Below are 24,849 nucleotides of genomic sequence, written 5' to 3'. Positions count from 1 at the left end.
GCAACGCGAGGAGAATCCCACGCTCCCACAAAACACATATTCTGCGTTTTCCACTGCATTCCTGGGTATGGCGATGAGGATCTGTAAAGAAAACATCACGTCAGCTGCGATCCTTCTGAGCAGGAAAACACAACCTGAATTCTGGCCTCCTGAATGCAGAAGGAGCTCAGATGGAGTCTCCGGTACTTTCAAGGACTGCTCGCTCTTCAGTTGCTCTGGCTCACCTTGGGTATTTCCAGAAGATATTCCAGAAGCAATTTTCTGGTAGATCTGGATTTCACCCTAGATTTTTGCAGGACAAATGATCTAAGAAACTGTACGGTGCAAAAAGTAAATGCCAAAAACCCCAGAAAAAATAGCTACAAGTACCTAACTGATGGGAAAAACGACTATATACATGTTCTCAATATGTAAAATACAATTTATTTTATTTAGGCCATTCATAAGTATCAACACAATGTATTATGTTTGAAACAAACATCTTACCAATAAATACTATCTAAACATTAATATTAATCTTTTGATCAAATGTGTACAGTGAATTGACTCAATATTGCACAGTGAGCTCTATATGACATTTCCATAGTGCATTCAGTTTGTTACAGGGATAGTTTGCCACAAATATTGCAAAGCATCAGAGCTGACTTTTCCAAGTGAAAACAGCTGAACTGTTTCATCAGGGACTGAAGGCCGATCCAAATGTCAGTGTCCTAGGTTAACTGGTTATGGATTCATGGAACCTAATGTTTTTGTGAATGAGGAGACTTCGTTTCAAATAGAATTTTTATAGAATTGTAAAAAAATCCCACTTTCAAACAGAATGAGGGTATTATCATCAAACTTAGGTGAACAGCCAACTCCAGTGATCAGCGAGCTTGTGATCAAGCTCACTCCAGTGAGCTTGTTTTCTCTTGTTTCAATCTAAACATAAATCCTATCTTTGATCCTTTCAGAGATGTATCTCACCACTTGCATTTCAAAGGCCAGACCGAGGAAGCCCCCAGCATTACTCCAGCACTTTGCTCCCTACGTGCCTCTGCTCAGGGTAGACTCAGTACCCGTCAGTATGAGCAGAGGCGACACACTCTAGTCTCAATAGTTTTCAACGTATAAGTGCAGATATAATTTCCCAATAGTTCTATAATTAACTATCTCAGCTTTATCTGGTTAAATCTTAATTCTACAGCATCAGCTCCGCATGGGGGTAGTCCTGCCCGTTTGTGTTGCATTACCATGCTCACACAGAGGGCCGGGGGCTGCCAGCAATGCGGCCGGCTGTACTGCTTCCCTGGAACCCAGCGGCTCCTGGATCCGATGGGCTTGCGGGCTCTGGTGAGCACAGTATCAAACGCTGGCAGGACTGTGGCTCATGGCAGGTTTTCAACAACTCACCGTTGTTCATTCTCAAGTCCAACTACGACAAAACTATGTCAACACCAGTGGGAGATTACTGTTAGAGTAAGGACTGTACGATTTGGCTTGTGTGACCTGCATTTGCATGAACTTATACTGCTCTGACATTGCAGAAGGACCTTAAAATGGGCATATACTGCCTTAATACACATTTAAGCTATATTGCCCTGCCAAAGTGGTATGAGCTGCTCAAAATGCAAATAAGAATCATGATCATAGAATGACTATGATGGACTTGGAAAAGATTTGACCATCAGTATAAGGGTGCTTAGTGCTTAGCATGTAGTATTCCTTTAAGTAAAAGAAAATTCACTCACCAAGTGATACAATTAAAAATTTCTAAGAAACTACTGGTTAAGTATTACCTCATGATTATGTAAATCATGTTTATATCCCTCATCTTTGCAGTTTATCATTTTGTATATATTTAGATTCTTTATATTCAGGTAACAGAGATGAAATACTTATTTCTATCTAAAAAGACAGTAGGAAAAAACAGGGATTGAAAGGATTCCTTTTTTGTACAAAAAATACATTTTTGTGACAACAGCCGGTACCTTCACAGTAGGTCCTTTGCTCCTCTACTTACTACCAAGGTTCAGTCATCCATAACACCATCATAAAGTATCAGAATTGTTTTTCTTTCCACTTTTCAACACCAAAATTCAATGCGCTACTATGGAATGTTTCCAAAGTCTTATGCTACATCCTGATAAAATCAGGAATCTTTTTTTCTTTTTTTTTTTTTTTACTTTAAAAAGGAACTCAATTCATGCAAATAAATACATAATGTGCACTAAAATACTCAATTCTATGATACAGGTGACTTCAGAGAAAAGTCCCTTTATAATTATCTAAACTAGTTCTAATAAAAGAAGATAGTTTCAAAACAGAATTAAAACAATTTCATTTAACTACAAGTTGATGTTTGCTATGTGTTCAAGCAGATTACATTTTCTACCTAGTTGTGTTAATCTGTGGGTTCAGTGTCACTCTTTTGTAGTGTAGCAAATATTTAATTTTGAGGGGTGGCTTTTTTATGCAGTTTTTGTAGTCCAGGGTATCAGTCTTCATTTGATTCTGCATACAGGATCTCAGGTTAAGCCCAGATCTGCAGAGAGAGAGAGTTGAACAATTGTTTATGACATTGACTATTCTATCAAATGTTTAATACAAATTTGGCAAGGCAGTCAGTTTAGTGGTACAGTGTATCAGCAGCAATGATATTATTTAACCCATAAGTTCAAAATTCCCTTAACTTTAACAGTTTGGCCAGCACTTTGTGGGGATTTTTTTTATTTGAACTTTATGTTCATGTTTTACACTGTGGTTTGGTATCCTCGTTAGTCCCTCTAGAGTCAATTTTCCTGTAACAATCCTTCCTCCTCACGCCCTTTTTTTAAACAGACAAACAAAGTGTGCTGGTTTTGGCTGGGATAGAGTTAATTTTCTTCCCAGCAGCTGGTACGGGGCTGTGTTTTGGATTTGTGCTGAAGACAGTGTTGATAACCCAGGGATGTTTCCGTTATTGCTGAGCAGTGCTGACACAGAGTCAAGGCCTTTTCTGCCTCTCGCCCCACCCCACCAGCGAGCAGGCTGGGGAGGCACGAGAAGCTGGGAGGGGACACGGCCGGGACAGCTGACCCCAACCGACCCAAGGGATATTCCACACTATATGTCGTCATGCTCAGCATAGGAAGCTGGGGGAAGAAGGAGGAAGGGGGGGGACGTTCAGAGTGATGGCATTTGTCTTCCCAAGTCACCGTTAGGTGTGATGGAGCCCTGCTTTCCTGGGGATGGCTGAACACCTGCCTGCCCATGGGAAGGAGTGAATGAATTCCCTGTTTTGCTTTGCTTGTGTGTGCGGCTTTTGCTTTACCTGTTAAACTGTCTTTATCTCAACCCACGAGTTTTGTCACTTTTACTCTTCCGATTCTCTCCCCCATCCCACCAGGAGGAGCGAGCGAGTGGCTGGGTGGTGCTCTGTTGCCAGCTGGGGTTAAACCACGACAAAAAGAAGCACCCAAGGCAGGTGCTCCCAGCACTTACTCGGAGAGTGTGGTCCCAAGAGCCCGAGCAGAACGCCGTCCCATCAGGAGAGACCCGCAAGGTGCTGACACGATTTTCATGTCCAAACAGAATGGATACACGGGAGCCTTTCAGCACATCCCAGACATTTATGGTGTAATCATTATAGCCTGCAAACAGTAGGCGACCTACAAAGAAAATGAGATTTTACAAAGTGAGGTCTTAAGTAGGTAACACGTCTTGACTGCAGCAAGGCCTTCTGCAGGACATTCATCACCCAGTGAGCCACAACCCAGCTTTCCCATGCCACCCTCTGCGCACAGCGAGCCCTGACCATGGCTTCCCCGAGGCTAGCTGTGCTCCTGTGTCCTGGTTTTGGCAGGGATAGAGTTAATTTCCTTTCTAGTAGCTGGTACAGTGCTGTGTTTTGGATTTAGGATGAGGACAAAGTTGATAACGCACTGATGTTTTAGTTGTTGCTGAGCAGTGCTTACACTAGCCAAGGACTTTTTAGTTTCCCATGCTCTACCGACTGAGAAGGCTGGAGGTGCACAAGAAGCTGGGAGGGGGCACAGCCAAACTGGCCAAAGGGACATTCCATACCATGGGACGTCATGTTCAGTACATAAACTGGGGAAAGCTGGCCGGGGGGGGGCCGCTGCTCGGGGACTGGCTGGGCATCGGTCGGCGGGTGGTGAGCGATTGTACTGTGCATCACTTGCTTTGTGTATTATTACTATTATCATATTATTATTAAACTGTCTTTATCTCAACCCACGAGTTTTTCTCACTTGTGCTCTTCCAATTCTCTCCCCCATCCCACCGGGTGGGGGGGAGTGAGCGAGCGGCTGCGTGGTGCTCAGTTGCCGACTGAGGTTAAACCACGACATCCTGCTAGACACCCCTGCTCCACTGCTGAGCTATCCATACTAAATGCTGAACCACTTAAAATTTGTTAGTTAAAAATATAGTTAAAATTGAGTTAAATGATATAGAATCCATTCAGTCATTAGAGATGGGGGATGACTCCATGACAGACTGAAGAGCACTTCAACAGCTAATGCAGGGTAATAATATTTTGCTCAGACTTTACTCAAGAAGTCGAATACAAGTGGTTGAATCATTAGTAGACAATTTGGTAAGTGATTCATTATCCCCAACAGGACAAGCTGTGGTGCTTGTGACCATGACAGAGACGTTTGCCTCTGTCCTGGGCGGAGGGCAGTTCACCACCCACTCATCCCCACGCAGGGTGACACAAGGAGCTCTGCATTTGTGCTGGGCCAGGAGAGAGAAGACTCGAGCTCATGTCTCCGGACCTGTAGTGAAAAATAGTAATGTCTCTGTCTTCATGCTCCTCTAACATACTTTTACTATCTATTAATCATTTATTATCCTTTTATAAACTATTTATGTAAGTGCACTTAATAGTCTAGTTACATTTCGTGTTTCCTTTGAAATGCTTTTAATCATTATTGTGAAATTCTAGCCCAGCTGTAGTCAAAGACAAAATATTTCCTGCCTTCAGTAGGGCCAGGAAAATACTCTTCATTGCTACAACGAAGCAATAGCCAGCTAGGTTATTTAAAGAGTAATTATTTTTACAGAGGCAAAAAAAGGCTTCCATGCATTAAATGTTTCTTTTGGTACGTAGTATTACTTTTAATAACTTTTGATAACAAATGCTTTATCAAATTAAACTGGCAAAATTTTACAGTTTCCCTCAAATCCCAACACTAAGACAACCTCCAAAATTCAGGTCTCACCGCTGAGAGAGAAGTCCACACTGGATGCTCCAAAAATGATGCTCTCTTTAGAATAAATTGCTACTTCTCTGTCTGCACGAAGGTCATATAAACGACACTAGGATTAAAACAAAACCAACACACGTGGCTCAGTAAAGGCTGGAGTCAACGGTTACTACATTTCATTGAAAAAATGGGATTGGGAAGGACTGCAGCCTAACAGGCATCACGGGAAGCGGCTGCTTGGCTTTTTTCCTTCTGCTATTTCTGCCCGCTGTAAGGGACTCATCTGGAGTCTAACAGGGATCTAAGCAACACAAGGCTGTTTTGTATAAATTGAGTGAAGAACCTGATTTTCCAGACCACTTCTCTAAGCCTCCTGCCTGTCTTGCTATAAAGAGATAAGTGGTAGGTTTTGGACCATGGCTACCCACTGAAAGTCCCCCCGCCCTCTTGCTTCCCCACTGTGGTTTCCTACGTATTAGGGCATCCTGCTGCTGGGGAGGTGCATGGGGAGAGAGCCTCTAAAGACAACAGTTTAGCCACAGCTGGAGTCTGGGAGACAGAGGATTAAATCTGTAGTCATCTTTGAGAACATGGACCACATGGCACAGTGCTCAGACAGTCCCTTGGCACGGGGAAGCCTAGATGGTAGTCCTTGCTCTGAGTAAGACAGGATAGCAAACAGCCCCTGCCCTTCCGTGAGGTGCCTCTGTCTGAAAAACCTACGTGAAAATAATTCAAGTGAAATAATACATTTTTATACAGATCTTTGGCTTTCATTTCTCATGGAAAATCCCCAACCACCTCTACAACCTGCACTTCCTATTTTTATCATTTGCCAGCATACTTAGGCTTATTTAACATGGAAATAACGTATAGACAGACCAGACTTCATTGCCATGCAGAAAGCCAGTCTGTTAGCCCTGAAATCAAAATGCACTTTTGAAACTATTTTAACAGAAAACCTTCCTCAACAAGTTAAGTTTAAGCAAACACTGGCCAGATGGGTTGGCTAATATTAAGACTTTACTAATGAAAAATGGCTGATACCCAAGCCTGCACATAACGGAGAGGCTGTTTCATTCGCAGGGCGGTGGGGAGCTGCCAGGTATGTGAAGTACAGGTCTCCCAGTGCTCCACGCTGATGAATAATTCCATCAGACTGTCCTGATAGGGAGTCGGGGTCACCACAGGTGACAGCACTGCCACGTGAGCACGCTTTTATGGTCGCCCTCCAGACAGTCAGGATTATCTGTTCCTCAAAATCCCTAAGTATATAAATCAGGTCAAGGATACCAGTCAGCGTATCAGTCCGTAACGCTGAAAACACCAACTTCTCCATTTAAAGAATGAAGTAGATGGAAACTGCCAAAACCTCTGTTAAAAGTACAGAGATGGAATTTCCCATTCTCCTGCTCAAGTTGGGGGTGTCAGAAATAGTTAAGAGAGAAAAACCCCACCAAATAAATTAATAAGCACAGGAGCCCAAAGCCTGTGGTACTGGGCATAAAAAGAGAGTGCTCTCATTGGAATTCAATGATGGACAATTTCTCCATCTCACTCCCTCAGCATCTCAAGTGCTCACAGTACTGCATCTGAATGTGCGGAGAGGCACTGGGCTCACCATAGAGTTTGAGGTATTAATTTATAATCACAGCCTTTAGGACCTAAAAGCAGTGTACACTCTCTCCAGAAGAGCCTTAGAAGGTCTCCACATCCAGTGAAGACTAAGGGAATGTTTCTATTGAGTTTATTTAGCATTGGAGCAGACTCAAAACATGCTCTGAGGGCAGAGTACTTTAGAAAGAGTCTCCACCTTCATGCAACTAGGTGTGATGTTTGAATAAACAGGAGAAACAAGGTGCCAGGTGCCTCCCAAATGTCTGCTCTCAAGTTACACTTAACTGCCAGCTCAGTCCCTGCAGGTACAGGCAGAGCCTGTTCCCCCATGGGGACCCGCCAGCTGCAGCGAGAGCCACCAGCCATGTGCATCACTCAGGGGCCCAAAGGCACCAGGAGGCAAGTGGCATTTTGCATACAATATGCTGACCAAAATTACCCATCAATACATACTGTGCCTCTCCTAGCAGCTTGCTCATAGATAAGTAAGATCCAGTAAGAGCTATTGTATCATCTAGGATGACCTGGATGCGGTGACTCATCGCGGTGAAGAGCTTGGCAGTGAGTCAGGCTGACAGGGAGGAGATGTACATGGCCAAGGCCACCCTGGGGCTGCGCTCTCAGGATGCACGGGGCTGTGGAGGCCAGCTGACCAGGGTCTGCCCAGCTCCGTGCTGAGCCCACGGCCCCTCTGCTTGCCGGGACGTGCACGCTTATGCGCAGGCTCCCTTCATACCCTTGCGCTGTACTGCTCCTTCTGACACAAGCTGCAGCATTTCATCTGGTTCCCCCCATGTGACCAACAACTATATGAAGCCAAATCCCTTCCAGTAAGACAACTAATTTTGATCATGAAACTTCAAAACATAGAAAATCTGAAATGAATATTTGGACAGTACCTCATGTAGAAAAGTTTGCAGAGGTGACCTACAAAGTGTTACTAGGTTTTCCCTATAGCATTATATATAGAATTTAATATATATTCTATTATAGCATTATTATTTCTGCAACTTTGGTGTCACAGGCCCAGTTTAGTCACTTAAAATCCTCTGTGGATGTGACCTAGTCTTTTAGGAAAATCTGACTTGGGAAGTAACAAAACTTCCCTAAATTAGGTTGCTGAATTAACATACCGTGGCATCGTCTGAACCAGAGGCAAAAGCATCTCCACTTGGGTAATATCTGTGCATGAGTAAAAAAAGACCAGAACACATTACATTACTTGAATGAGGTCAGACTTCAAAAATAGAACCAGTGCATTGCTCAACGTCGCAAATGTGTCCTCTCCCAGAAACATACTGACCTGACACTGTTGATATCTGAATCATGGGTTTCAAATGACTGGATGCACTGACCAGACCGCATATCCCAAACCATGGCTTTCTTGTCACATCCCTAATAAGACAAAAAAATTCACTACAGTTGTGCAAATGGTGACATCACCCTTCACGTGCCTGATACACTTCATCAAGCCCAGCTACATTCAAAGGCTCTGAACATCACAGCTCTGAGGGGATTTAACCAGCAAAGCAGCCCCAGAACTGGCTGTACTGGTACCCCCAAGCCTGGTGCAGCTGCAGTTAGGAGCAGAGTACACCACGAAGGCTGGAGCCTCAGCGGTGCTGCAGACCAGCACGGGCATAGCGCTGCAGCACAGCGGGGTGCAGACAGGCCTGGGGTGTATGCGGAGACAGTCCCATACTAACCAGCACTCACAGCCCTGCCCTCCTTGTGCTGCTGCCGTATCTGTGCCTGCAGTCCCACCATGCCACAGAGCTGCGTAACTGACTCATTCCCTTACCACTTAACATGCCCGATATAAAAAATTAATACCCAGCATTTAAAGTTTTATAACTAATTCTTTTCATACACTGAAATAGAAAATGAAATAAGTGCATCTGGAGGGTCTCTTGCCCAGCCTCCTACCAGAGTTAACCCCTGCCGTGGCTCTGCACCCACGTGCTCAATGGCGTGGTTGGGATGAGAAAAGAAGCACAACAGCATTTCATCTCATTGTCAAGCTCTAACCTGCCCTTCCAAGCTGTGCTTTGAAAAGATCTTTTAACACTCGGTGCTTGCTGCAAGGTGCTCAGCATCCTGAATGCTTTGGGCAAGGGGCTCAGCCCATGTAGTCTGCAATGTCCTCGGGGCAGGAACCATCTCACACCTGTAGGGCCATGCTCTCAGCTGCGATGTCTCGCTGCTGTCACAATCGCGGTGACAGGAAAAAGAACACGGACTTTTCTTTAAGAGCGACAGGAGATTTTAATAAATATGACCCTGCTGAGGGGCAGGCCGTAGGTAGGCTCAGCCTCTCTGAGGCTGCATGGGAAGCACAGGGCAGGCCAGGTGGCTGCTGCTTCTGCCGAGCTAGCACATCCTGCCCAGCAAACCGTGTCACACGTGTTATTTATTTTTAAGCAAATATGATTGCTAATTAAATTAAACAGTCTCTTCACAGTTCACATCTTTCTCTCTTTTTTTTGAATTCTCTTGTTAAAATGAAATCCCAGTTTTTTAACTAACAATGTCATTATTTAAGAGAGACAATGTTCCTTTGTACCAACTTGTGGTTTTTCCACAGGGGAAACCAAACAGGATAGAGAACATTTTGGATATTTCCCTCTCAAGCCCCGCCACAGCCCAAGCCCAGCCCTTCGTATTGCTTCCATGCGCACTGTTCTTACTGACCTCTCTGGGAGTTTGGGGACAAGACCAATCTGACAAGCTGGTGCTTTGATTCCTAAGGTTTTGAAGGAGAAACCAGCAACCACCTGCGGAGAGATGGGCCCCCTGAGTGCTATCCAACTTGCCCCGAGGAGCAGCGCTCAGAGGGCACTGAGCACAACAGCCTGGGATGCAGCCCTGAGCTCACCCAGGAGGGCTGGGATTTTCAGTTAAGTCGTTAAATGTAACAGCACCCAGCCTACATGCTGATGTATTGACATTGCTTATTCCAGCTCAAGGTTACTGTATTACATAGGCACAATATACAGGGAGTGTCTCTATGCTACCATACCTTCAGGTTGCACTGTTTTGGCCATACCTGTGTTGACACGATATAAGACAGATCTTCACTGAAGTGGTATTTTGCATGTGATGAATTAAGCGAGTCCCTGTAAGCATGGACATGCCCAAGCTGCTACATCGACACAAGCATGACATATTCTCTTAGCGGTACCATAGCTGCTTGCAATTCTTTGCCCTATAATAAGCTGAGCTGTTCCCAGGGAGAATGAATCTATCCTTTCTGGGAAGCAAGCTCAGTGACAGGAAAGCCCGGGAGGAGTAATGCACTCAGATGGAATTAGCTTTCAGTCACGCTTCGGAGCAGCTGTGCTAGCAGCAGGCAAACTGGGCCAGTGTGCTGGGCTCTGCTCCTGATGGGCCAGCCAAATTTGTTACAAGAGCCGTAACAGAAGAGGTCCAGTTTTATTATGTAGGGATGGGACCATGACTCCAAGCACAACAAGTGGAATCCCCTAATCCATGGTCGGAACCCTCTGGCACAAGGGCCATTTCCATCATCAGGCACAGGACAGCCCTGGGCCAGCGCTGGTGGGGCTCAGAAACCAGGTACCTTCAGCAAAGTTACTGGTAGCAACCTGCCTCCAGTAAGAGAGGTTCTCTCTCAGCTCCTGCCAGCTCTCACCTGCACACTCAATTTCTGATGTGGGAAAGACCAGGACCACCTCGAAAAGCAGCTGAGCCCCATCCCACTCACCTTTATGCCTTGCCTGCTTCACTGCCAGGCTCCATGCCAATGGCTCGGCTGCCCGGGAACAGCAATCCCTCAGCAGCAGGACAAGATTTGGAAGATGCCCTGGGTACTTTCCCTGACCAGTCCTGCAGCCCCAGCAAGGTTTGTGTGTTCCTCTGGGCCAGGACAGGGAGCGGGCAGCGTTCGACTGACGAAGGGGCTTTAAATGCCTCTGGTACCGCTGGAAGGCACAGGGGACTCAGCAACAGCTGAAGATGTGGCCACACCTCATCTCCCTGCTCCAACTTGTACGAGGGTTTAGCCAGCGTCCAAGCTACCCCTTCGCTTCTGGGGAGAGGTTGAGGGACATAGTGGCACGCACGTTATTTGCAGCCCCACTTCGATGCCCTGAGCAACCGCCTGGCACACCCCGTCTGGCTCCGGAGAGCTGGGCACAAGAAAGGAGCCAAATGTGGGCAGTTGTCTGCTGTGCTGAGCTCCTATCCACAGGGGCTCACACCTCCGCTGCTCTAACTCTGAGCCTTTCCCTTCCCGGGAGAGGCGTTGTTTTGATCTCAGGCTGGACTGCTTTGGTGTTGGGTGGAATTTGCTAAGTAAGCAGAACTGCAGTCAGACTGGCTGGGTGGGTTTGACCCCACAGTCAGGGGTTTAATTTGCTCCAGCTTGGAAAATGTGCTTGCAATGAGTGGATTGCACTGGGGCTTCCAAAACATACTCCAGCACTCTCTCAATAAGATCATGAGCCTCCTGCTTTGCTGCCTTTTCCCTACCACGTTCCTTAATTTTATATTATGATAGGAAGCTCCTGCTTACCCCAGAGACAAATGTATTTCCCGTTTCAGAAGGGGCCAGGTCTAGGCACAGGACATCAGCTCCGTGACCATGGAAACTCTGTAGAAGCTGCCCACTCTCAACATCCCACAGAGCACAAGTTCCATCTCCACTTGCTGTCAGGATCTATAGCATGTGGCAAGAAGAGTCACAATACAAAGATCAGCAGATGATCTTCAAGTTCACAAAGAAACAACTGACATCCTATACATACAGCTTTAATTCAATGAAATATTATGCAATAAATCAAAGCCATAAAACCAATGTGAATCTAAGCACAGTTTATGTTTTTTTATTTTTAAGGAAAGAAGTTAGAGTGGAAAGGAGAACTGTATTGACACAGCTATACCTACACAGAGTTTCAATAATGGTCAGTTTTGTGCAGTTGGGTTCGGAGAACTGATGGCAGTAAGGATCTGCTGGCATTTCCATACCCTCCAAAAAGGAGGAAGAACCAGACTGGTATTCCTGTCTGCCCCCGTATTTAACCCTATCCATATTTAGGCTGCTGAAATTCAACCCGGGTAAAGAGAAGAACTGTTGGAGTTAAGTATACCTGTTTAACTCTCTAAATTTTTTTTTCTGCTTGAAATAGCCAGGTTAAACCCAATTAATTGGGCTTAAGACATGGATTTTCTGAAAGGGAAGTAAGCCTGTCTAGACAGTTGTTTGATAAGTCCATCACCTCTCACTTGTCCAAAACCATTTGTGTGTGAAAGGGCTTGAACATACACTGACCGAACATAGCTCACAGCTTCCCTCATCTGCTACAGTGCTTGTAGAAAGCACATGTGATCAGCGCTTGTTATTGTGGCTAAATCCTGATGATGCTCAATTGTTCAAAATTTCCCCTTGGCACCCGAAGCTGTTATGCAATCACAAATTCTGTAGGTTGAAAGGGTCCCTGTGCACTGGTGTGGAAGGAGGCAAGGGTGAACTTAGGAGGGCTCTCAGTCTTGTACACAGGTTTTTCTCATGGTCGGTGAGGAAACTCAAGGGATCCCAGTGGGTAGTTAGAAGTTAAAAAGAAAATACCCTTCAAGAAGAAAATGATCCCACAATCATGAAACCATTCACAGAGTTGCATAAAGGTCAAATACTGAACATGTTTGACAGATGCTCCAAAAACTCCTCCCATAAACAGAGGTCTGCAAAGCTGCAGAACAGACTGTTCCAAATCCTGCAGTAGAGAGACGCTAATACTCCGAGATGATAATAGCAGAAGAAAGTCCTGACTTGTCTTTCTGGCCAGCTTTTGAGCCTAGATCAATGAACTTCTCTGTTCTGAGGAATATTTGTACTTGGCTGAGGAATGAAGACTTTCAGCTCTGAGAATTTGCTCTTGTAACAGTGTGTAAGGAAGATACGAGGGGAATAGGAGTAGCTAAAGGTGTAAGGGAAGGGTCTGTTGGCAACCCAGAGCTCCAGCTAATGCTTAAAGAGAAATGTTATGGACTCAACTTCAGGGTATTGCTATTGAAAACAAAACCAAACAAAAAAACCCCTCCAAAAATCCAAAACCAGAAGAGAATTAACAATCTTTGCTATTAGAGTCTGGCTTGCTGCACGAGGGGCTCTGGCAGCACTGGATGGGGATCCTCGCCTGGCGCCTGGTGGCAAGATGCAGCACTTGCAGACATTAGGGGACAGCAGGGACACAGCCCCTGCTCGCCAGGAGCACACGCACCAGGGCTGGGAGCAGCGGCGAGGGCAGAGGGGCCACACTCACCTCTACCTCCTCCGCCATCGCCATGGGCCTCATCCTGCTTCTCAGCCCTGCCGCACTGGGAGCATGGCTGCCTGCCCTATGCAAAACACTCAAGATCCCAATTAACTGTTGCTATTAATACACATGGAGCATTGTCACGTGGGGAGCATTATCACACCGCAGAGCTGCAGATACCTAATTTAGGAAGCACGGATCCCTGGCTCTTTGCGTACTGAGGCGGGGGAGGCTCGCTCTGGCAAGACTGATTTGGGGCACCAAGAACAAGGTGCGCAGGTTGCCCAGCCCTGCAGCTCAGCGCTTGTCTTGGCCCAGGGTGGGAACATGATGAGGAGCAAGGATGGGACCCCCCCCTTTCAGCACCCACACAGCCTGAGAGTGGCTTTAATGAATGATTAACCACCCCCAGATCTCCTCTCTTTCCACTGCACTGCCAGACGCCCATGGGCACACCAACTCCTAAACTCCTACCCTGTCTTTCATTCCTCTGCAGGAAAACCGAGCTGTAGTTTAAGAGAGCAGCCAAGGCAGAGCAGCAGCATTCACAGCACCTAGCACTGGCTGCTGCGGGGGCACTGGGCTGGGGGACACTTCCACCACGCGCTAGGGCTGCTCCAGGACAGGTACTGCATCCCTCGGTGACGCGAGCCGGGAGAGCAGAGCTGCTCCGCACACAGCTGGGAAAGCTCCTGCACAGTGTGCTTGTTGCACTGTGCACCCTCAGTTACCAAATAATTTTAATTCTGAGGCTGTTATGTAAAAGGAAGAAGATAAGAAATCTGGGATTCTTTAGCGTCCCCTACATAACAGTGTCCTAACAGAAGCTTGGCCAACCCACTTGCTTGTATTTGTTTCAATAATAATGTGCAGTGCTACAAATGATCACTAATAAGCCTATCAATCACAAGAAAATTTCTTTTTGAAGTCTTCAGAAAAATCTCTGAATCACTGAATATAAAGCACCTAAATCCACTGTGGTATTATTTAACAATAGTAATACATTACCTTCAATATCAATGCAGTTTGCTGTATTTAATATGGAGAAAAAAAGACCCAACTTTTCTTTCTTTTTTAATTGTGAAAAATAAACAACTATTTTTCCTTTCATAGGATTTAATCACGATGCATATAGGTATGGACAAGAAAGAGAATACTGGTTTTCTACCTCATCAAAAACATTCTACTTTAATTAGACTGCTCTAATTACGCAGGGCTCCTGCACAGTAAGGTCAAGGCTAAGCAAGCCTGAGCGCTGGGTACCTCTACCACTTGTTTCTATGGCAAGTGACTTAAATTAGCACCTTGGAGTCATTACAGACACCATAGAACGACAAACAACAACATACTCTTGGGCATCTCGTGTCCTGAAATAGAAGCAATGAGAGCTGGTATTTCCTTCAGAAGAGCTCCAAATATCTGGAAGAAGGGGACAAGGTATTCCCTTTCCAGCAGCTCTGCTGATACAGAGAGCAATGAAAATGCTCCCTTCTGCCACTTATTCTCCTGCAGATCTGCACTGAGCAGAGCTTCAATTAAATTCAAAAACCAGAGAGGACAAGGGGATTATCCTGGCTCCTTTCATCATCTTTCATGTTCCCGGAGAACGAGATCTTTGAGATATTCACTACAGAGGAAGGCTGGCCTGGTCTCAGAAGATCTGCATTTAGTTCCTGGCTTTGCCATCGTCTCCCACTGTGGCCCTCTGTGCTCCAACCCCCCCGGCTGCGAGATGGGGATAGCATCACTCCTTTCCCTTGAGGGAACACACCACTGCATGTACGGACAACAGGGCTGGCTCTGTGGGGCCATCCTCAAGCTCAAATATCTCACTTGGTACAAACAAAAAATATTAAGAATGAAAGCAAAATTGGCTGGACGTCCAGGACAAAGCAGGCAAACAACACAGTCTCCACTGGCTGGCATAGCACACACCCAACCTAGTCCTATCTCAGCCGGGTTTTTAACTATTTGTATTAGTTTGAGCTCCTAAAAGCACAAGCCAGCACAGACCCAGAGAGCAGAGAACACACAGGTACCGGCGAGCTCCCTCTGCAGAAGGGACAGGCCTTTGCAGGGCGCAGGCATGACAGCCTGGCCACGGGCTGTGACAAGCATGTCCTTACAGCAGCTTTTGCACCACCTTCACTGCCCCCAGCGAGGGTTTTCCAGCAGCCCCTGCATGGGGCAGGACGTGGCCCTGGGTGCCCCAGGTGCAAGGAAGGTTACTTGCACCGCGTATGAGTGCAGCTCATGTTAGGTGTTGCTGGACGGTGAGCAGTGGGTAGGGAATGCATTTACCTGCATGTCTGAGTTAGTGAAGCTGCAGGCAGACAAGTAGTTTGTGTGCATTGCAACCGATTTCTTCTTTGCAGCCATATTTTCATTTTTGTCAAATGTCAGAGGGTACACAGAACACTTGTTGTCCAGGCCACTAAAGAGAGTAATAATAGCAATAACAGAGAGAGGAGAACTGGTTAAAACTGCAACGACAAAAGGCGAGTGGTGATAAGAAGGAAACCACCTGTCAGTGCTGCGCTGCCAAACCCTTACAAGTACCGACTTCCCTGTATTGTGCTGTCCGGGATCTCCCTGTGCAGGGAAGCCCCAGCTGCCTCACCAGGCTGGCTACTTTACAGAACTTGAACAGCTGCGCCTCAGTATTTTTTACCCTCGTCGAGTTTATAAATGGCACTGAATGAAACCTCATGAAAGTATAAACTGGGAGGTGACATAGCAGTCACCTCAGGGTTAATGTTTCACATACAGCCAAACTGCCATTTTTGTGTTGACATCCGTCATTGCGAGGATCTGTATTTAAGCACCATTATTTATCTACCTTAATAAACTTGACCTAACTCCTATGGAAGAGGCGCTATAGCAAGTAGTGAGTGTGAAGACAGGGCTTTTAGAAGAGTTTGGAAAAAAGGCAACAGAAGCACTGACCTCTGTAGCTGGTGTGTCCCTCCTGGACAGTTGCACCAGTTAAGCTGTGTCTCCCAGACCAGATGTGGGACTCTTTTCTAAAGGGTCTGACTTGTGTCTGACCCGTTCCTACAGCCGTGGTAGATCAGCCCTGCCCTGGTCCCTGCGATCCCGGCACACCACCAGGTGCTGGTTCTGTGCCTTGTATTATGTGCACAGCACTTCACTGACAGCACAACAGAAATACAGAATTAGGTAGTACAATGCATACGTGCCCTCCCTGTCTCTCTTACAAGTGTGAAGACAGAGCTTTCTTGCCATTCTTCGAGTTTTAGTCAAAAACATACAGTTTCTAGACTCCCTCTCCACACACATTGAGGGAGTCTGCCTGTCTGTCTCAGTCTGCTGCTTTCTAGATTTGCAAGCTGCACAGTAAAGTCTCCCTTTGTTCCTTTCTCTTGTCCCAAGCTTGCTTTGTCTGTCTGATCCACCTAGTCCCTTTTTAAAAGATGTTTTGCCAACACCTCATCTCTTTGTTTTTTCCCCTGCATAAATCCAGTTTTTTCAAACCTGAGCTCTCAGAAAACTTGGAGATTATCAAGGATGGGGTTACTTCTCCCCACTCCATCTTGGCAAGATCTATTCATGTGCTGGTAATCATTAATGACTAACCTTCTCTACATCGTAGAAGAAAGAGTGCAAAGTAAGAACAGGGTTAAAACCACTCTCCCTTAGAAGATATATCCAACACACACAACCAAACTGGAGCAGAGAAGTTGCATGCATGCAGAATTCCTAACCCATGATGTAAATGCTGAAAGAGGATTATTTTCCATGCTTGCACAACAAATGTTATTGCACTGAAGTCAGTGAAGATAATGTGTACAAGCCATTATGGGAATAGAATCAGGAGGCACTGAATGTAGTCCTTCCACCCACAATCAACGCACACAAACTTCTAGCTGTCATCATCTGAAGGCACCAGGACACCACCACAAATCAAGCTTCTCTGTGTAAGCAGTTGGGGAAACTGGGAACTTACCCACAAGCAATGGCACATCCAGATGGGGCATATGCACACGCCATCACCCAGGTACACGGCATCGTCACTGCATGTTCCTGAAACACAGCATCTCTTTAAACTGGGATGTCACTGTTTCTCTAATCGGTGCAAGGAAAACAGTGTAGAGTAGTAAGTTCAGTATTTCTGTGGGACATCCTTAGGGTCAGTGAAAGGTACAGGTGTTTCCCCCAGCCATAACTCATGTGTAAGGCTGGGACAACCCTTACTGCAGAACCCAGCAGAGCAGCAGGAAGATGGCTAGTCCCTCCCTGACACTTTCCACCTTATTCACAAGCCCCAAACTGATCACAGAGCATGTTTTATTTGGATTACTCAGTGCTGTAAAAGGTCCCCACTGCTGTACGTGTAAAAGTGAGTTATAAACAAGCTGGTTTTTCCTCAGCTGTGTGGAGCAGGGTGCCGCGAGGCAGCCCTGGCAGGGCTTGGAGGAGCAGCGACACCATTTCACAGTGAACACCACTGCTGAAGGTTCCCGAGTGATCACACATGGCACCTGGTACAGGGGTTACCCAGGGAGGGCCTCTATTTTGCTGGCTGGGCTTTGCCCCCAGCCGGGAGCCCTCCCTGTCAGCGAAGAGGCTAGATCAGAGTCTCCCACTGGAGACCATGACAAACCCCAGTGCCCTGACAGGGACTTTGCTCAGAGACAGGTCAAGGGAGGTGGTTTGCCCTGGGCCCCCTGGTTTGAGCTGCTAGTCGAGGTTTGCATGTTATCCCATCATCCCACTGCCTCCTGTGACACCTGTGAGCCCTTTAGCTCTCCATCTTATCCCACCATCATTTGCCCTGTGCACAGAAATCTGACTTTTGCTGAAGTTTCACTTACCTTGTTGGTAGTGAAGGAATCCCACACGATCACCTTCCCATCCTAAATGAAAGCACATAAACAGAGAGAGAAACTGAGGCCTCCCAGAGACATGGCTGTCAGCCTACTTCCCAGCTTTGGGGAAAACTCTGCTGCTCATTTCCATCCCCCAGTCTGTTATTTCATGAAATTTTTGTCTCCGTTTTTACAACAGCACAATGGTCACAGCGAAGCACCGAGAAGACACTCCTCAGTACTGTGTTATGTCTTTGACCAGAAGAAAAGCGTATCTCCTCCTCACTGAGACAACAGATGTCGGCTTAAAAGACCGATTTATTTTTTTATTTTTTTCCCATCCCTTTTAGCGGGTTTATGAGAACGCCTCTCACTTGCAGCACACGCCATGGACAGGACCGTCTCCTCAGGAAACTGCCACTAGTGAGCCCTCACTTGCCTCCTTTCAACCATGATGTGTTTCTCCCAGCCTGTAATCACCACCTGCAAAGCTGGTCCCCTCTCCCAAATGATATCTGTCAGTGGCTCAGTATGGGGCCTTACAAATACAAGAGGTGACCTGTATTACAAATCACTTGCTGAGCTGGCAGCGCTCATGCGGACTATTTATGGACATTGCACTGTTTATTCATCTTCCCTTTCCTGTTTTTTCCTGATTTTCCCTTTACTTCTCACTACACTTACTTAACGTTCAATTATCCATTGATACAATCTGCTAAATAGCCATCGTAAGAACACTCCACAGAGAGCAACACAATCACTTTGTGTATGCCAGCTACACTCATGCAGCTACGCTGCCTTATGCACATAATATTGTTATCCTCCCATATCATGAAAGCGAAATGTTTATTACTGAGCAACAATTGTTGCTGTACCTGGACTCACTACAGTTCTTAAAATAGAGTAAAAAATGCAAAAACGCATTACAACTTGCCTGTTTGGCGTTCTGATCTACACACTGACATTGTAACCACTTTAAAAAAAGTGACATTAATTATTTAAAATTATTCTCTTTGCTGAGATCACCATGAATGGTAAAAACTCACAGTAACTGAAGGTGGCTTGCAATGCAGATTGCCTATTTTTATCCCTCAAGTGAGACCCCTGACAGATTTCATATAGGTCAATGAACAGCTGTGAGATGCAACAAGCTCACTCACTGCCACACACGGGGCTCAGGACAAACCAGGGGATCTAGAAAGTAATTACCTCATTACCTCCTCCAGCTCATGAGACTGGTCTCGAGCAGGTGTTAGGACTGTTTCTCAAAATGCCCAAGTAAATGCAGTAATTTTGGCAGCATGTTTGAGGCTTTCAAGGCCGCACCAATCATACAGACTGCAGAAGAAATTTCTGCGCACAGAAATCTCTAGAAGAATCAACATTTCTTCCCTTCCCCTGATTATTTTCTCCGAACACATAAACTGAAATCGTTACTAAGTATTTTATCTGTAAAGAACAAGGAAATAAAAGTGGCCTCAGATGAGTTCTGTCTATTTTCTATTGTATTAGGGAATATGGGGAAAATCTGTATATGACTGGACAAGAAGTATTTAGGGTGTTAGCTAAAACAGGTGTAGCAATGATCAGAAGCTTGGATTTGTGCTCTCTGAACAAATACATTGCCAATGAACTCTTGAAAACATTTACAATATACACAGGTATCATCTGCAAAGCATGGCACATAGTACAGCCAAAAGATTTGTATAGTGCCCAACAGTAGCTTTGAAAAACATCCGCCTAACAGCATACCTGGGAAGAGCTCACAATTCTTCTCTTGTCTTTGCACCAGTCCATACAGAGAACTTTATTTCCATGGCCCTTCAGGGTCCTCCTGGTCTTCATCACAAACTGGCCCAGCGCCTCCACACGCTCTGCCACCTGATGAACTGCAAACAGCTGATGGTTAGAGCCCTGCATCAAAGCTCTGCCCTGGCAAATCTCTATGTTTATGAGTAATGTTGCTTGGAGGAATTAATCCATGAAGCTTGAGTCTATGGTGCAAGCCAACGAACTCTGCTTCAGAGCTGGCAGGCGGTAAAACCAAGGTGGGCGGTGTATGAACATATTCACCAGATAAAGATAAGGATGAATTCACTCAGGGCTTGAATGCCAGGGCTGTAGCAACTGAAGCTCTTGCAGACCATCACACCCAAATGTAACTGGAAAATAGATTACCCCCTTGCCCCCTCTTATTGGGAAATCCTCAGTCTGACTGAGGCTTGAAAGTGCACAGCCAGCCTCCAGTCTAACATATGCCTCAAGGTACTCAGAAGAAGTGAAGACCACTACTGGGTCTTGGAGGAAAAATCACACAAAAGAAAGGGGTAAGGATCAAATCTCCAAAGTTTCAATGGTAAAACACTTGTTCTGGATGTGAGACTCCCAGCCACAGTTGGCTCTCGGCACCGCAGCAGTGGTGCAGTGTGATACAGGTACTAGCCACTGGCGCTGGAGATTTCTCCTCTGCTGTGCCATCCCTTCTGGTGGCTAGGCGAGCACTGAGGGCCAGGACACAGATCTGAGTGAGCAGAGAAGCTTGGCATTTGCTATAAGAGTGCGCTACCCAACCTCTCAACAGTGTCTACGGACATCGAGGACTTTGTGGGTGGGTCAGCTTTTTCTTTTATGGGAAAGAGAAACAGAGAGGGCAGGCAAGCAACTTTCCTGAGTAGCATCCTCTGGTGGAGGAGAAGTCGGTTCTTTCATACCTCATCTAATAGCAGTACTTTCAGCTGATATTCTTAAAAACCCAACAAATTTACATTTCCAGTTGTGCAAACTCACTTTGACATAAAATTCATCCCACTGCAGCTGACACAACTAAAAGGTGTCTCATGTAACCCTAATGCCTCATGCTGGGATCATCTACACGTCTGGGAGAAAGTGTCATCCGAGGAAACCTATTTGCTTTGCTCCAGCGTTGTTCATCCAGCGTGAAGCTGAGTAGGGCCATGATGTATCTTGGCACCCTGTGGCAGCTCTGACACACTTCACATGGAGCACCAGGGAGGGTGGGAGTTGCTTCAAGTCTCACAGCAGAGTAGGGGTCTTGGGGCAGGAGACCCTGGCACCAGAATTAAAAATGATTCTGTCTAGAGAAGAGCTAATAGGATCCAGCGCTTCCCTGTGTTTGTGCGTTTGTCCATGCTGAAACCTCAGATGATGCAGCTGCTGTTAGCTAAGGGGGCAATGCCTGACTCAAACCTTTTGAAATAAATGCAGAAGCTCACATGCTTTAATGAGCTGGTGGAGGAAATCTTAAGCTTTTCAATGCCCTGCTGGAGGCTGAGCTCCACATCCCACATGGCAGGTGATTGCTCTGGAGCTGCACTGCTGCTTCACCCTTCGTCACTTTTTTAGAGCTGCAAGAAAGCTCATGGGCTAGGAAGGGCTGTCACAGCGAGAGAGCAGGCATCCTTAACTTTGAGATCATTCCCTGGCACAGGGTCAGGGGAGCAATTTCTGCCTAAGGCAGACTGATTTCTGGTGGATTAGCTTTTGAAGAGTTGTCTTTCAAAACCACCAGCCCTGCAAGCTGTACCAGAATAATGTTCTTACCTGAAATCTCTGCTCCACCAGTCTCACCCAGCGAGGGGACAAGTGCTGTCCACCATTCCTGAAAATTTGTCCACGCCAACTCTAACAGGAGGTCAGAAGCAAGTTTCTGAGAAAGTACCATATAAACCCACTGAGGAAAAGATACATTTCCCCCTACTTTTGCCCATGGAAACCTGCCAAATGATCCAATCAAAAGACATGAAAACATAGGACAGGAGGTTATTATGGCAGCTGGAAAGATGCTAGTGTCCAGAACATATCTGAAAAAACAAACGTTTCACAGACAATGGGCAAAGTGTTTCCATTGTGTCAACACAGCTGAGAGTCTGTGGAATTGTCTGGTTTAGCCTTACTGATTCTCTGAGGACGCTTATCTCCAACCACAGCCGCCATAATCCTGCACCCGCCTAGCACAGGTTTTAGAGTCAGATAATTATTTTGAAGCATTCTCCAATACTGTTTCAAGATAGTTGAAAATTATGCACTCAAGCAAGTAGATCAGCTAAAGCCAGTAAGTAGCTTGAGTGGTTTTACAAAGGTCCAGATAAAACAGGCTATTTTTTAAACATATAGTTTGGCCTGAACAGGAAGTGTGGACTCGATGCAGATACTATTGGGTCTTCGATCTTTTCTGTGCGGGAAGTCAGTTGGTCCTAATGGTCTCTTCTGGCCTTAAAAATTTATGGATCGCATGAACAGAACAAACTGTTTTATCTGCACCTAACGTTTTAAGTGATAGAATTGAATCCTTAAAATTGTAAGATTGCAAATCAAATGCACGTTTGGTATTTCCTTTTTCTATCCACATTTTTGAGAGCTGCTGTTCAAAACCAGTTGAGCAAATAAGGGCAATCCTACTTCAGCCAGCTGTTTGTTTTGGGAACCACAGAGGGAAAGTCATGATCAGAGCAAAAAAATGCAAAAGATACAATTTTAGATTAGGGAAAAAAAAACAAAACAGAAGAGATGCTTTATTCTGAAACTTACAATCTCTACAGAAATAGTTCTTGGGGATAATTTAAGTGCAAAAAAGCTCTGATACAGAATCAATGATATAAAATATCATGAGGGAGCATTGTTCTACAGCAGCATAAGACTTTTGTCTTAGAAATCATGTCATGGCTATGCAAACACAGCCTTCCAACATAAGTTTACAGATTTTACATATGACAAAGACATAAATATCCTATGACTATCAGTGACACGCACAGTTATGGTATCACTGCAATCATAGGTAAAACTCTTTGTGAGCAAAAATGGATTTAAGCATATGCTTAAGGGGTCTGTTAAACAGAGGCCCCGCTACTTCTGATACAGAAATTATACTGTGGGAATATGATGATTTATGGTAATGTTTCTGTAATGAGGCCTCTCCATTTATTTAATGATTCCTATTAAAAGGACACTCATATAACATATGATTGTCTAATTTAGACAAGAAAATGCTCTATTTACTCCAGGAAAAAAAAAATCTTTTAACCCTCCCCCACCTGAAATTTAAGAATGTTTGCCAGTCCCTCAGTCTTACAAAACACTAAGAGCTAAATCACTGGATACAGGCTCAGATTCCTTCTCAACATTTAAGGCATCAAAACAGATCAAATAAAAGTTTTAATGACCCACTAAATTTTTTCTAATAAAGTAAGCGATATGATTTCAGGGGAAGACAGTAATTTACACGTTTTTCTCAAAAAAACCCCCTCCCTGCAATATATTATATCATTGTAATTATAAAAATGAAATAATAAAAATAAAAGGATTTTTATCTTTCAGGACAGACAAATTAATACCTATTTGAGAAGCTCCATAAAAATAAGGTTAGCTTATTTTTTCCTGAACAGGGGTGGGTGGGGGGGAGGGCAGGGTTGAAATCTGCCCGTGTCATTTCTGTTACCTTAACCATGGATCTTGAAACTGCAGCTGCTAACAGTGTTACGCACTGACTCACCCCGCACCTCTGAATCAGCACAGGATCCCTGCAAGTTGTTTCCTTGGGGGAAGGGGGAGAGAAGGAGCTGGTTTTGGAAACAATATTCCTTTTTAAGCCCTTTCGCCTTGTGTGAAATCCTGCCCTCATTAAAGCAAATTCCCATCAACTTCCGCAAGGCTGGGTTTAATCTTTCTTCCTGCCCCTAAGATGCGCATTAAAAGGACGCAAATAAACCTCGGAACCCACTGAGGGGGACGTTCCACGGTCTCTTCCCCCGCACACCCCAGGCAGCGCAGCTGCGTGCCCGCAGCCCGGGCCAGGCCAGAAGCCCCCGCCGTGCCGCAGGGTGCCCGGGGTGATGCGGGCCGGCGCTGCGCGGCCCCGAACGCCCGGGCGGCCCCCGCGGCCCGCGCTCCCCATCCGCTTCCTATTGACCCCGGCGCGGAGCCGTGCATTGTTCGAGCAGCGCGGCCGAGCGCGCGCACCCGCCGTGCTCTCAGCTGGGCTTCGGCAAACGCTGTCGCGACAGCGGAGGTGTGCGCTGGGGGCGGCTCTCTCCGCGCCCCGCTCCTGAGCGGGATGCCTGCCTTTCGCGGGCAGGCGGACCCGGCCTCCAGCTGCGCTCTCCTTTCGGGGCGGCAGCGGCGTGTTTTCCCGTTCACCCGGCGAGGCCGGGCCCGCGGTGCCGGGCATGCGGCAGTCGCGCTCCCTGCCCGGGGCGGCCGCCAGCGCCCCGGCCGTGCCCGCAGCCCTCGCGCCCCGGCCCCACTCACGCTCCACGTCGTGCAGCTTGGCCCGCTCCTCCTCCAGCTTGCCCTTCAGGCTCTCGGCCTCATTTTTCAGGGATGCCAAGGTCTCGTTCTCATGCAGCCCCTCGGTTGCCATCTTTGCAAAGGAAGCAGGGAGAGAGACGAGATGAGAGCGGGAGGGAGGAGGAGTTTGCTTGCCTGGCTCTCAGGGATGCTGCTGAGGCTCCTGCTGCCTCAGCAACGGCGCCGGAGCCGGCCCGGGCTCCCTCCCCCTCCCCATGCTGACGTCCAGGGCCGGAGTGGATGCTCCTCCAGCCCTGTGTGCAGCCAGCACCTGACCAGACACCGTGCGGAAAAACACCCGTGAGAGCCAGCAGCCCTCGCCAGCCCCGCGCTGCAAGGCAGCACGGCAGGCTCTCCCTGCTGGCCTCCAGGCAGGCAGCTGGGACCGGCCTCACCTCCTGCCCTCCTCCTACCCACAGGCTTCCACCAGCAGATATTTGCTGTACATCCCGAGCCATTTTCACAGCCCCAAAAGGATTCATTTCCCCAGAAATACATGCAAAAGGGTGTTTCTGCTTTGCATCCAAACTTGTTTGTACCAGAAGTTGCACACTCTGTGGGGGAAGGAGGGGGGGGAGGTATCGGTCACCCCAATAGCATTTTAAAATACCAGACTGGGAAGACAGATCCTGT

At 46.5% G+C, this 24,849-nt stretch overlaps 1 protein-coding gene across 1 annotated transcript; it reads right to left on the bottom strand.

The window, feature by feature from the left end:
• Positions 1 to 400: 400 nt before the first annotated feature.
• Positions 401 to 24,488, bottom strand: GNB5 (G protein subunit beta 5). Its single transcript, XM_076347755.1, has 11 exons — positions 24,178 to 24,488; positions 19,666 to 19,802; positions 17,920 to 17,961; positions 17,052 to 17,128; positions 15,386 to 15,518; positions 11,344 to 11,487; positions 8,113 to 8,204; positions 7,943 to 7,991; positions 5,208 to 5,304; positions 3,463 to 3,629; positions 401 to 2,524 (listed from the first exon to the last, which is right to left on the bottom strand). Exons 1-11 carry the CDS (start codon positions 24,287 to 24,289, stop codon positions 2,513 to 2,515), a joined length of 1,062 nt encoding a protein of 353 aa, XP_076203870.1. The 5' UTR covers positions 24,290 to 24,488; the 3' UTR covers positions 401 to 2,512.
• Positions 24,489 to 24,849: the final 361 nt, after the last annotated feature.

The sequence above is a fragment of the Aptenodytes patagonicus genome, chromosome 10 (assembly GCF_965638725.1).
Source record: "Aptenodytes patagonicus chromosome 10, bAptPat1.pri.cur, whole genome shotgun sequence".
In the NCBI taxonomy this organism is placed as follows: domain Eukaryota; kingdom Metazoa; phylum Chordata; class Aves; order Sphenisciformes; family Spheniscidae; genus Aptenodytes; species Aptenodytes patagonicus.
The sequence above is the reverse complement of the archived record's forward strand: the minus strand, read 5'-3'. Positions and strand labels throughout refer to the sequence as shown.